Below are 14401 nucleotides of genomic sequence, written 5' to 3' on the forward strand. Positions count from 1 at the left end.
AAACGTCAAATATTAAAACGTCTACGCATGTTCTACTTTTTATTCAATTATGTTACATACTAATTGTAAAATATTATTAATTTATTTCATGCTATTTTGGCATTAATTTGGTGCCCAAAATAAGATTTCGGGCTTGCTAAACTGAAACTTTGGTACTTTCAGTTTTGGCTAAAATGTTGAATTCAATGTTTCACTAGAAACAGCGCTAAATCGTGTTTAAAAAATAGTTAAACAACGTTTAATTGATCAATTTAATAGATTTATTAAATCAATTAAATTATTTCGCTTAGGGAATAATATTTCGCATAGGGAATCGTTAAAATGGAGTAAAAACTTATCAACAAGGGGATTACTCAACACGTTCGCTTGATACGCTTGGAGGTTTTCGCTTGATACGGTGGAGGTTTTCGTCCACGTCTTTCTCTTCCACCTCCGAGTCGCTTCGCGACTCGGAGGTGGTGCCTGCCGGCACCATGCCGCCACCGCCACCCCGGAAACAGCAAACAGCGGCGATTTCTTTCGACGCACGTCCCAGTCCAACTCTTGTCGACACTCAGTGCACCGCTTGTTGAGCTTTCCGTCGTTCCGCAACGACCGTCGTTCTTCGGGCGTTATTCTCAGCTCGGTGTGGAGCAGTTTCAAAACGTCGAGCATGTATCGTTGCACGCTCTTGGCGATCGTCAGCATGTCGAAGCACCTCAGATCGGAAGTCGCTGCCCTTTTTGTAAAGACACTCTTCGTACGCGGCTCGACGTTCGGCTCTCAGCCAAGGATGGTTCATCTCGACAGGCAGTTTGCTCAACGGACAACAGGACATGCTCTCTTCGGTGTTTTCGGTGAGTGCAAAACAGAGAGAACGTATGACAAAAGTACTTTTGAGAGCCCAACTCTCGCGTGGTCGGCGTCGTTATTTTACGCGCGCTTTTCACCAGTTCGGTTTCGGTGTCGAACGTCATGAAAAACGGCGGAGCGATTCGACTGCCGCCCAAACAGGAATCGTTTTCCCCGTAATAACCGTGTTTGGAAAAAGCGAACTGCGTCTTGGCGTAAAAACCTTCGCACGAAGGCGAGTGATTGTTCAGATGAGTAAAAAATAGAGAACACTTCTCGCACTGCTGCATTTTTTGCAAACGGGCTTGCGATTTTTCGTAATAAAAGCAGTGCTGCAGCGTCAGCATGGAGCAAGCGTGCAATGTGCTTCGGTGCGTGCAACGGTTTTCTTCTTCTTGTCTCAGAAAGATCTTCAGCGTCTGTCTGTTTTTCGCTTTCTCTCGTTGTCTTTTTCCCTTTTGATTTTCAGCTCTTCTTCGGTCATTTCGCTGGCTCTTTTCGTTCGTCCGCCGATCGTCGTTAGATGTTTCATCACTTTCATCTCTTTGCTGTCGGGTTGTTGACGAACGTACGACACGGCTTCGAAACGAAGCAAGCACAGCAAACTCCAACCGGTTTTTTTCATTCCCATCGAGACGGCGCTTTTTTCCGAAACTCTTTTTTGATGAATTTTCAGCGAAATCGCGTAGGACAACACGTTCACCTAATACACGGGACTCTTGTATTCTTGCATACGAATCTGATAATATTCGTCGTCCGCGTCGTATTCGACGCCCAAGCAATAAGCCATTTTAACGTTGTACTCGACGTAGTGCGTTTTGTTAAAACACGACAATCGATTCGTTTCGAAAAAAGTGTTTTCGTAAAACGTTTTTACGAAATGCGAGATTTTTTTCTCGATCGAAGCGTACGTTTTCGACGCTTCAACGACAGCGGCTTCGTTGACTATTTCTCTTTCCTCGAAAACGTTTTTCGATTCGTACACGAACCTGTTTAACACGTCGCGATTTTCAAACTCTTTTCTTTTGATTCTCATGTGCTTTTTTTTCAATACTTAACTCTGAAAAAAAAAAGTTTCTTTTTTTTAAAAAAACAACAAATAAAAAAAAAAAAATTAACAGTTTTTATAAAAATCGATCACTTTTTCGTTACGTTGCGGCTACGAAATTACGTTCCCTAAATACAATCCTTTTATATCTCTGACGCAAGACAACGCGGTGTACAATTGTCCCGGAGCGAATTGGAACGAAGGAAACACCACCAGTTCGTCAAACGTGCAACCCTGCGCTTTGTAAACGGTCATCGCGTAGGCCAAAATAAGCGGGTAATTTTCTCGACTGAAAACCACCGTTTCGCCTTCGTAATGTCTTTCTTCGATTTTTTCGATCACCGTCGTTTGGTTTTCGTTATTAAATTTGACGTGTATGCATCGTTCGTCTATTTTAGTCACCGTTCCCAACGATCCGTTGTGCAATCGTTCGTTCAGGTTTTTGACCAGCATCACCAACACCCCCACTTTCACTTCTAACCTTTGCGGCAGTTGAAACGAATACCCTCGAGTGTTATAATCGCTGCTCGTGAACGAGTGCGTCTTTTCATTTTTGATCAAACTCAACATGAAACGATTGTGAACGACGCATTCGGCGTTTTTGAAATAGAGTCGAGGAACGCTTCGAGGCGGATCTTCCACGTAACGCGAATTGAGCCACGACAGATTTTTGCCCTTCACACTTGCATCGCCAATTTTGCGAAGCATGTACGCAAACGCTTAGACTTTTTGTCGTCTCGCGGTTTTCAGTTCCACTTTCACAAACTTCATTTCTTTCCAAGTTTCGCTTTCGAAGCAATACTTTCCGCTCACCAGCGATATTTGCGAAAAATCGCCGCTCATGATCACCTGCACACCGCCAAACGGACGCTCGTTTCCTCTTGCCGTTTTCACGGTTCGATTGAGAGCGTCCAAATAGCTCCCATCTAACATGCTTATTTTGTCTACGAACAACACTTCCAGCTTTCTCCACGTCTCTTTCACGATTTCGCTCATCTTTTGGAACCGCTTCCGATTCCTATTCCGCCAAACAAATGTAGCGTCGTTCCGTCTTCAAACAAACTAGCTGCTATTCCCGTGGTCGCTGTCATGCGACATTCCGTTCTGATCGATTTTAAATATCGATAACATTTTCGAATCATGTAGCTTTTGCCGCAACCAGCGCTTCCTGTTAAAGAAACGTTTCTTTTGACATCCATGTTTTTCATGAAAAACGTTTCTTCTTCTTCTTCTTCTTCTTCTTCTTCTTCTTCTTCTTCTTGTTCTTCTTGTTCTTTTTTTTTTTTTCGAAAAACCTTTCTCTTCCATTTTTTTTTTCCTCTTTACGAATATTTTTTTCTTTACGAGCGATTTTTTTTATACGCTTTAGTTGTTGATTCACCTGTCTTATGATGTAAATCCTGTTGTCTTGGCGATATATGACGTATATCTGACGTTTACTATTCAGCTGTGCAATTGTTAAAGTAACGAAATAATATTGGTTTATACTTTGAACTTTTATCTATTCGGAGTTTAAAAATAGCACCGTTTTTTATTGTAAACGCATCCGTTTGTTTAAACAACTGTTTAAACAATTCAATAGTATAAAAGCGTTGCTTTTTTAGATCGAAATCATTCAAAACCAAATCGAACAAGAAGAAGCAACTCACCGAGAAGAAACAAACTTGAAACAAAAAACAAAAAAAAATGTCGAAGAAATTCGGTTATTCTAACTTATCCGAAGCCACTTGCTACATGATTTCAAACGTGGACAAGGTCGTCAACGATTCAGTCAACGGAGGAGATTACGTTCAAACTCACGTGGTTCCCCTTTTTCAATTAGACACTCTCACTTTGAACAAAGTGTTCACGACCGTCGATCCCACTTTTTACAGCAAACCCGTCAGAGTGAACTTGCCTTTGAAAGCCGATCGACGATGGACGACCATCAAAAACGGTATGCCTTCGTATTCGCTGATTGATTTTAAAAAAACCGTCGAAAACCACTTGCCCTTTTACAGAGCGGAGAAAAAGTTTTGCAACGACGATCCTTCTGTCAAACGAACCATGATTTTGAACACCAACAAAGAAAGATCGTACGAGGTTCGCGAAGAAATGGATCTCTTTTGCTGGCAACTCGTTGATACCTCGAACGCCGAAACCATGATGAAAATCATCAACGAATGCGTAAATTTTCAAAACGGAGTTTGAGAACGCGAACACGGTGAAAATCCTAGGATGGCCAAAAAAATAATGAACCGCGAATTTATCTTTCAGGAAGTCAGCGCGATGGAATTTTGCATCGATAACACCGAAAGATTGAGAAAGTTGTTCACTCCTTTTTATCCAGAAGCGGAACAAATTGCCGTCGTCGATGTAACATTGTAAAAAAAAAATATTTTTATTAATTAAAAAAAATATTTTTTAAAAAAAAAATTGCGTTTTTTTTTTTAGATATTGCATATTAATATTAAAAAAAAAAAAAAAAATGCTCGATTCATTTTCTACTTGTTTGGAAGTGTACGATGTATACGAAGTAGACGAAGTAGACGAAGATGAAAAATATCAACGCAACAAAACATTGTTTCTGGTTGACATTGATTGGAAAGAAAAAGATTGGAGAGAAAACTTGTATCAATACGACTTGCCTCCATCAGACAACCCTTTGTTTGTTCGTAAAATAAAAGTTCGTTACATTCACGGCGTTAAAGAACTCGTTACTTTAGATCGAAAACTCAACGAATTCGATTACAAATACCCCGGCCTTGCTCTGGTCAAGGCTTTGATGACCTCGTTTGAGAAGCAAATAGATTTGCGCGAACAAACGTTCGACGATGTGCACGACAAACTCAAAACCGATTACGAAAAAATCGAAGAACGACTGAGAGATATGTACGAAGAAATGTTTGACGAAATGTATAACATGAACAACGGATCGTTTGCGAAAGAACCGTTTCATGAAATCGATCATTCGCGTTTTCGATATTTTTTTGATTTGCGAAACACTCCTCACTCTATAACGCGTGTGACTTTGGAAGACTTGAACAAAGAGGGAAACGTCGAATCAACGACATCGTATTTCTGGATCAATATCGGATTGAACGACAATTTGGAAATTTGGAAAACAAAATTGTTCGATCGCATCGAACTTTTTGTGGCGCTGCAATCAACAACCCCTCATTTTTCGACATCGAACGCCGTATCTTTCGTTCGTATAATAAAAGTTTGTTATTTCGATGAAAGCGACCCGCTTAAACAACACTTCACTCTAGATAGCGAGGTGACCCTCTCAGACTATCGAAACCCCAAAATGATGTTCACGAAAGCGGTGATGACATCGTTCAACTGACAAATCGATTTACACGCGGAAACCTTTGCGAAGGCGAAAGAAAAACTCAACTCCGAAATGAAGCTAATCGAAGACCGCATTCAAGAAATGTACGAAGATATGTTTTATGAAAGCGAAACGATTCAATCGCATGAATTTGAATACGACACGTGCACGCGTTGCAATATTGAAGAATACGGAGATTGGGATGAGAAATTGGACGTTTTTATTTGCAATTTGTTGAAAATTAAAGATTAGGATGTGTAAATGTTTTTTTTATTGTGATTATTTTTTTTGTTAACGATTCTTCTTTTTCCATTTTAAGATGGAAAAAAAAAGAAAAATAACAAAAACAGAAGTGGATGACGAAGAAAAGAGACAGGTAAGAAGATTAAAGTTTGAACAAACTGCGAATCAAGTCGCGAGCGATTGGAAAAGATTAGGAAGACTGTTAAACATAGACGAAGACGAACTCGACTGTATCGATATTGATCACAGATTTATTAGAGAAAAAAGCTTCAAAATGATAAACTGTTGGTTTAAACGAGAACAAAGGACAAGAAACAAAAAAGATATCGAAAAAGAACTCTTTCAAAAATTAAAACTTATCGGTTGATACGATATTTGTGCAAAAAACGTTTTTGTATTTTAGACGGAGAAAAAGAAACCACCTCCTTTGGTTATACAACAAACTCAAGTTCAACAAGTCGTCGTCAATCCTTACGGTTTAAAAGGAAAGGGTTTAAACCCAAACCAGCGATTCTCTTTTTATAACGAACAAATCAAAAACTTGTAAATTTTTTTTATTGGTTGTTCTTTATTCGCATATTTCTTTATTAGAATATGAATAAAATCGATATCCCTCCGAACTGTTCCTGTAAACGATGTGAAAAAAAACACTTGGAAAAAAAAAAAAAAAAGGAATGGGCTTCGCTTCGTCTTCGTCAGAAAATTCGAGAAAAAAAAGAAGAACTTCAAAATCTCAAAGCGATCGAAAAAAAGTACCTTTCTTGTCACTGTGCATGCTGCATCGTCGAAAGCGAGATTTGCTTTCGACGATGAGAAAAGAAAAAAAAGAGAGACTTTTGCAACAGTCGAAAGACAGATTATTCGATTGATTAAACAAACATTTCGATTGGTTTTTTCAATTTTTTCAATTTTCGTTAGGCTTTTCAATTTTTTCTCGACTCAACGTCGGTGATTTATTTGGCAAGTACGATGTTTATATTGTTGACACAACCGTATTACGTGAAGGAGGAAATCACGGGGCTTCGATACTTCGAAACAACAAAAACGAAACGATGATAATTAACGAAAAACCTTGCATGTGTAAATTTTTGTCTTGATGTGTTTTTTTTCTTTATTGATTTTTTTTCAGATTACATATAACATATAATGTCATTCGCAACAGCTGTTTTAGTAGCGTTAATATCTACAACAATGTTATTCACGACGATTACGATATTTTTCTCGTTATTATTAATGTAGTTTTACAATCAATCAACTCTTCGTCCTCAGCTTACATCGACTACGATTTCAGAACAAGTTTTCATTGTTCCGCTTAACCATTCAAACAAATGCAAACGAATGACGAAATCAAATGACGAAAGAAAGGAAATTTGGAAACGTTTTTTCAAAACGATTCAACAAAACTAAACAAAATGTTAAAGTATGTTAATATATGTTTATGTTTAAATGAAATATTTTTTCTTCAGCAAACATAAAAAAATGGTGCGCATTCTTCACTTATCGAAAAGCGAACTGCGAAAACCAAGACTGACCAACGTCAAAAAAATACCATCGATGGAAGAATATCTCGTTATATCTCCTCATCACATCGTATGGTACAACATTCGTCCTAATCCATATCCGAGAAATTCGCATGTTCGAAATCATCCGCTCCTAAATTCGATAAGAGGAGACATTTACATTGTTCAAAATGATGACAAAGGAAACACTGTCGACTTCGACAAAGACATTGTTAATCGTTTACCCGAGATGATGAGAAAAGATCAACAAAAAAACGAAAAGAAATGAATGAATGTTTGATGAAAGATGGAGCAAAATTAATATGTTATGTAGAATAATAATATTTAATAGTTGTTTTTTGTTTCTTTCAGTTATAAAAAAAATATGAAATATCAAGAATTTATCAACGCTCTCGCTCCTCGTATTGGAAAAGATTGGAAAAAAATGGGAAGAGAGTTAGGACTCTATCAATATCTTTTGGACTCTATCAATTACAATTACGATCGAGAAAAATCTTACGAAAAGTGTTATGAAACCATAAGAAGATGGTTAAGAATTAAAGGTTACTCGATGGAAGATGAAATATCGAATGAAGAATACGTTTATTGGAATCAAATATTCACCAAAATAGAACGAAAAGATCTAACGTTTGTTTATTTAGCTACTTATTAATATAAAATACATATTTTTATTTAGATAAAAAATAATATACAATGGAAAAAACTTTGAGTGAGGAAATAAATGAAGCCTTCGAAAAAACGATGTTTTTCGGTCGTCTAAAAAACGAAATCGATAAAAACGAACAAGATAAAACCCTGTCCTGTTGCAAATGTTGTTGCAACGAATTTTGGAAGAATAATTGGAAACATTATTTCGAAAAAGTTATATATAACGTAGTTCTAAATAAATAAATATATATATATATTAATCTCTTTCAGCATATAACAATGAACACTCCCTTCAAGAAAGCAGAGAAAAATCTTAATCTATTGACGGATGTCGAATGCAAGATTGGAGTCGTGAGTTGCGACGATGGAGATGAGGATTATAAAACGGCTGTCGAACGAAGAGCAAAAGACGCAGTCGATTTGTTTTACAAATTAAGTCGAAAAGTCGAGCGATATATCAAATAACAACAGAATGTTGATTTACCAACCTCATTACACAAAAGCAATTAAACAGCCATCCCAGATAACACACTAGCATCAGCCCGATATCGGCGCGACGTCCGTATTTAATCGGCTACAGATGTAATTTTTATGTACTTTTGATGGGCGGCTGCTCATCGGCAGGACGTAAACAAAAACGTAAAAATGACATCGGCGCGAGGTCCGCATTAAATCGGCTGCAGATGTAATTTTTATGTATTTTTGATGGGCGGCTGCTCATCGGCAGGACATAAACAGAAACGTAAAAACGACATCGGCGCGAGGATCGCATTAAATCGGCTGCAGATGTAAATTTTATATATTTTTGATGGGCGGCTGCACATCGGCAGGACGTAAACAATGGCGTAAAAATGACATTGAGAATTTACCTTATTATGATGAATAAGCTGAAGAATAGCCGATAAGGAGCTGTCCGGAAAAAATACAACTAAGTTATATATGACATGTATAAAATATATTCTATAGTAAGGTATAACAATAAATGTATACTTGATAGACTCAATCAAATGAGAAAACAATAACCATATCATTATAATAAATACTTATAACTATACAATACAATTAATACAGGTTGTTTGTTGTATAAAGTATTGTATGTTTATGGGATTATTATTTACTTACATTTTTGTCATTTATATATTACTTTTTAAAACTGTAGAGATGGCAAAAAATGTTTATAGTATAAACTTTAAGTAAAAAAGCACACACCCTTATATTTATGTTTAATTCAAAAGTAAGTAAAAATACATTCAAACAAAATATCTAAAAATAGCTTAAGTTGATATATATGTATGTATGTGTGTGTGCATATACATGTATATATATATATATATATATATATATATATATATATATATATATATATATATATATATATATATATATATATATATATATATATATATAGTTGTAATTTAGTGGCATATATAATTTCATATGCTGATTTGTGACAGGTTATTAATCTTTTAAGTATTTTTTGAAATGATACTGGTATTGATATAGTATATTTCGACTGCTTTGCAAACACAAAGGGTTTATAGCATATTTATATATTATATAGATTCTGTACGTGCAAATCCCATGACGAAGGAATCCAAAAACGCTGAAATTGAGTCAGCTATAAAAACATGGCTGCGTGTTTCATCTGATAGAGGTGGACGTCGTAAAAGGCGAGAGGAGACGAAGAGACAGTTGCCTGGGATAAATGCAGAGGATTTATTTTAGCAATAATTATAAAGCTTCGATAAAATTCTCATTTTTTATGTTTGAGGTGCTATTTTTGTTTATTCTTCTAGGGATGCAAAGCGTGCAAAACCTGCAACAAATGAAGCAAAATATGCATAATCAGAAATATCTAAAAATAGCACAATTTGATATATATATATATATATATATATATATATATATATATATATATATATATATATATATATATATATATATCAAATTGTGCTATTTTTAGATATTTCTGATTATGCATTTTTTGCTTCATTTGTTGCAGGTTTTGCACGCTTTGCATCCCTAGAAGAATAAACAAAAATAGCACCTCAAACATAAAAAATGAGAATTTTATCGAAGCTTTATAATTATTGCTAAAATAAATCCTCTGCATTTATCCCAGGCAACTGTCTCTTCGTCTCCTCTCGCCTTTTACGACGTCCACCTCTATCAGATGAAACACGCAGCCATGTTTTTATAGCTGACTCAATTTCAGCGTTTTTGGATTCCTTCGTCATGGGATTTGCACGTACAGAATCTATATAATATATAAATATGCTATAAACCCTTTGTGTTTGCAAAGCAGTCGAAATATACTATATCAATACCAGTATCATTTCAAAAAATACTTAAAAGATTAATAACCTGTCACAAATCAGCATATGAAATTATATATGCCACTAAATTACAACTTAAACTGAGGAAATTTTCCACTTTCAATTATTCTAATAGTTTTTATATCAATACTGCATAAAATACAAACTGCAGCCTAAAGACCATAAATGATTTTCATAAAATGTAACCCTAAAATTAACAAATTTTGTGAAAATGGAAACTTTAGGACTCATTACCATGTTGTTACCATTGTATTTTTACAATAAAGCTGTGATGTAATGGTTTGTATATCTGAAAAGATCACAAGTCATTGGTGCGAGCATTTTAAAATAAGTTTTGTTAATTCTATGCTTGCACATGAATTTAGATTTTTATTTGTTGATTTTTAATCCATTTTATTAAAAAAGAACATAAACACTGATAAGCATTTTAATGGAACTATTTGATCACAAGATACTAGTTTTGCAGGACAAGTCACTTGACTACTTGAAAACTAAAGTCTTCTTTCACAAAAACACTCTTTTTCAAACAATAATAGCAAAGTTTTTCAACTAACTCAAATATATACATACAATTATTTACTAACCACAAACGATGTCCTTAAGCTGCAGGACAGAAAAAGCATGCTTTTTTCCATGGCCCATGAAATTAAAACTGTTTGCCAAATCATCAATCAAGACCATTTTCATTATTCGCCTGACAGTCTCTTTCAAAGTAACACCTCCTTGAAGACCAAGATACTGTGTCTAAACATAATGTATAACTTAAACTTAAAGAAAAAATAGTTTAAGTTTGCCATTAGAACAAAAAACTCACTATCTGCAACTTGTCCAGCGTTGACTGTCGCAATTTCTTTTCAAAATTTTGCACCTGTTCAAATGTTTGCAATGGCAAAATTACATTTTCAGGCAATTTGGGATTAACTCTTGCAATCTGTAAATCAAAATGCTTTAAAATAGCATTTTGTTGTTGTGAAATACATTGAATTTGAGCCTTTATGTCATCATTCTGTTTTTTAACTTCCACCAGCAATTTAACTATATCATCTAAATATAATTTGTTTTCCATTTTAAATTAAATTAAATCTAAATTAAAAGTTTGAATACATCTTTTTTTGTACTTTTATGTTTCATTCAGCACTCAATCGTTAACATTTTTAAATTTACTATCTTAATTAAATAACAAATTTAAATATGCTGATAAAACTAGAATGCAAACCTAATCAACATTGGGTACAATATTTGTATACAAGTTGTATCATTATTTTTTTACATAATGGGATTTATTACACTTTTTTATCAAATTTATTAATTTAAAAGAACTTATTTTAATGACATACTAGAAATTGCATGTTGAGTGCGTGGTAGATAATTAGTTGTGGTTTTTAATGGTGTTGCGTAACGAAGTGAAATTTCAGGCAAGGTTTGCATCATTCTACTTGATAAACTTGTGTCTCTTCTTGATTTTGATACAAATCTGATTGGTCTGTTGTCATTACCTTACATAACATAGGAGTTTTATCTTCACAAATTCGATTGGAAATACTTTTGTCAGATATTTGGGGTGGTTGTGGCGGCAGTAGAAGCTTTTTAACACCTGGTTTCTTTTTGGCAAGAGATTTATTAAAAATCTGAAAATCATCATCATTGTCACAATAATCTTTATTAGCCTTTGGATTTTTTTGGACAGCAATTTATCAACATTAATGTTTGGACTAGCATTATTCATACATTCATATTCACCATCTATGTAACCATAATCATCATTAGGAAAATCATCAACATTCTTCTTCCTTCGTTTTGCAGAATTTCCCTTTTCAGTGTCGAACGTAGCTGTATCTAACTCAGATGTAATCTCAGCTTTCTTAGATTTTTTACTTGCAGTTTCATAATCACCTTAAAATAAAATACACTATAGTGCCATTTCTATTCATTTCATTCTACAAAAACATTATAAAAACAATAATATTTGTTATGATATTAACAATTAAAATTGTCTAAATTATTTAAATTTGGATTTTCAAATACTGTTTGTATACCAGAAAAAACACAGCATCTAAAAAATATCATCTAAAATATTTTATTCATAACAGGCCCAAAGATAGGTGTCCATATTTAGCAATTAACTTTGTATCAAAGTAAAATAAGTAGCTATAAAGGTAGACAAAGTATACTAGCCATATATTCCAAGACATTTAACAGTAAACTGCAACCAATCTGTTCCAGGTATTTGAAGTGGCTTGATTGCTTTTATAATTTTATGAGTGGGTGTTGATTTAGGAAGCCAAGCACAACGTGTTAGGTTCAGCGTTAGCCATAACAATGGCACTGCATTCACAACCACTGCATACTAATAAAATCCAAAAATATACTTACAGTGCTTGCAGTACAGAAATTAGTACTTGACCAACTATTAAATATCTTACTAAGCATATAAAACAAACCAATAGTTGTATAAATGAAACATTGCTATATAAATGAGATAGCTACTTAGGATATTCAAATATTACCAAAAAATAATAAATAATGTGAGAAGAAATATTTTATAGCTGAATAAAAGTTAAATATTGTACAGGTGGCATATTTCAAAAATTAGATCCATTTTTACTTACCCACATTTAAAAAATAAGAATGTATTACATATACATAAAAGTACAACTTCTTAGAATTATAATGTCTTACAAAATATAAATTATTCATAATACAATATTTTATGACTCTTTAACAAGCAAGAGTGTTTAGAAAAGGAATTACAACAAAGGAATTGTTTCCACAAGGTAAACATACACATTTTTGAAAAAAATCCTCACTGTCAATAGTTTCATAAGAACCACAAGGATCTGAAACATGTAAGATATTTATATTAGATGAAGGTAAGGGAGATATATAGAAATCCTGAATATTTTTAAAAAGTTCAACAACAATTTTAAATTTGAACTGGTTGTCAATCGAAACAATGTTGCGTACAAAGCATGGTTGTCCATTTAATTTTAAAAAGCAATTGTCACCTGGAGATGTTGACAAAACTGTTCCATTTGAAAGACTTAGTTTACAATACTGTTTTAAACAACTTACACCAAAAGGCACTGGTCCAATATTGTGTTCTTTTTGTGGTATGAAATGTTTTTTATTTGCAGACACTACAGGCTTCTTATTATAATGTCTTTCTTCTAAACGCCTCTCTACCTGTTGTAAAATAAATGATGGCTTACGAACTAATTTTTTCAGAGAAGCAAGCTTATTTTCAAATGGAAAGGCGAAAAAGTTATCTAGTGGACCAAATTTCTTTACATCATCAGTCAAATAAATCAAACCATGAACATTGTATACAAGCATGCCTGTGCCATATAAAATCTTCATATTTTCTACACATACCACAAGAAGCTGTTTTGCATAGTCTAAATACTGTCTACAAAACTTTGGACTTGCAAGAATAGAAATTGCTACAGATAAAAAAAGGAAGTTTTCATACAAATTTGCAGGTAAAACATCACGTAATACAATGGGACCAGTATAAAAAAGAAACTGCCTAAATTCAGTTGCTTTCCATCTCATAATTTCAAACACAGATCTAGGCTTTCGGGCAAACTCTGCAGGCATATGAGTAGCACATCCCACCAATAAGGAGGAAAGTAATTCAATTTTCTGAGCTGAGCACTTAACACTTTTAGGACCCTTTAACCAACAGAGTAAAAGTCTGCGAACTACTCCTAAGCACACTAAATGCATGTAATCACAGGGAAAACCTGATACCATGCCAATTGGTAATGAGCACAGTGGTGAAAGCCCTAAATGATGATCATCATCAACTTGCCTATCAAACTGGGCATCAGTTCGCAATTGTGCATTTAATCCCTGAAATGTAACCTTTCCATTCCATACTCTTTCAACTCTGCATTTATCACAGCCGAAGTACCCATTATGTGATTTTATACATTTGATCATAGCTCGGGCAGGGGCATCACATACAAAACTGTGCAAAGCAATTTCATAATGTACACCTGCAATTAGCAAACCATGACTGACTAAATTGTTACAGTCTATTACAAACTTTTCAAAATATTCATTTAAATTCACTGGTTTGCTATTGCCACTGTATACACCTTCACCAAAAGGCTTCTTTTTTTCACTCTGTCTTACAATGCACAAAATAGGCCACAAACAAGAATTACTACTCTTAAATAATGGAAGACCATCAATACTAAACTGCAATTCAAGTTTTTTGGATTGCAGTTCACCTCTTCTAGATAACTTCTCAACACCATACTGGATACCTAAATGCAAATACTCTCCTCCACTTCTAAGAGCAACAACTGAACTATTTCTAGGCGTATGCAAAAGAGTACGAGCATCTAATGGCAATTCATTGTAATACTTTTTAAGCAGTTTTAACAAAGCAGTGATGGCAACACTGGTAATATCAAAAGATACAGCCCAATTACACAGTTTTTCAGTAAGAGTATAT

The 14401-nt window shown here is 34.4% G+C and overlaps 1 protein-coding gene across 1 annotated transcript; it reads right to left on the reverse strand.

Annotated features, from left to right (window-relative positions):
• Positions 1-9559: 9559 nt before the first annotated feature.
• LOC149893689 (uncharacterized) lies at positions 9560-11056 on the reverse strand. The gene is made up of 3 exons (XM_090068111.1): positions 10754-11056; positions 10524-10683; positions 9560-9860 (listed from the first exon to the last, which is right to left on the reverse strand). The coding sequence occupies exons 1-3, from the start codon at positions 11003-11005 to the stop codon at positions 9697-9699; spliced, it is 576 nt and encodes a 191-aa protein (XP_089924237.1). The 5' UTR covers positions 11006-11056; the 3' UTR covers positions 9560-9696.
• Positions 11057-14401: the final 3345 nt, after the last annotated feature.

Source organism: Hydra viridissima, unplaced genomic scaffold (assembly GCF_058129835.1).
Source record: "Hydra viridissima isolate aposymbiotic clone 2 unplaced genomic scaffold, HvirCarnegie_v1 scaffold_1, whole genome shotgun sequence".
Taxonomy (NCBI): domain Eukaryota; kingdom Metazoa; phylum Cnidaria; class Hydrozoa; order Anthoathecata; family Hydridae; genus Hydra; species Hydra viridissima.

Coding starts and splice junctions, on each gene's coding strand:
- LOC149893689 (XM_090068111.1), bottom strand. CDS start 11,005: ATGGAAAACAAATTATATTTAGATGATATAGTTAAATTGCTGGTGGAA. Junction 10,684..10,753: donor CGCTGGACAAGTTGCAGATA/GTGAGTTTTTTG, acceptor CATTATGTTTAG/ACACAGTATCTTGGTCTTCA. Junction 9,861..10,523: donor GCTTAAGGACATCGTTTGTG/GTTAGTAAATAA, acceptor TATATTATATAG/ATTCTGTACGTGCAAATCCC.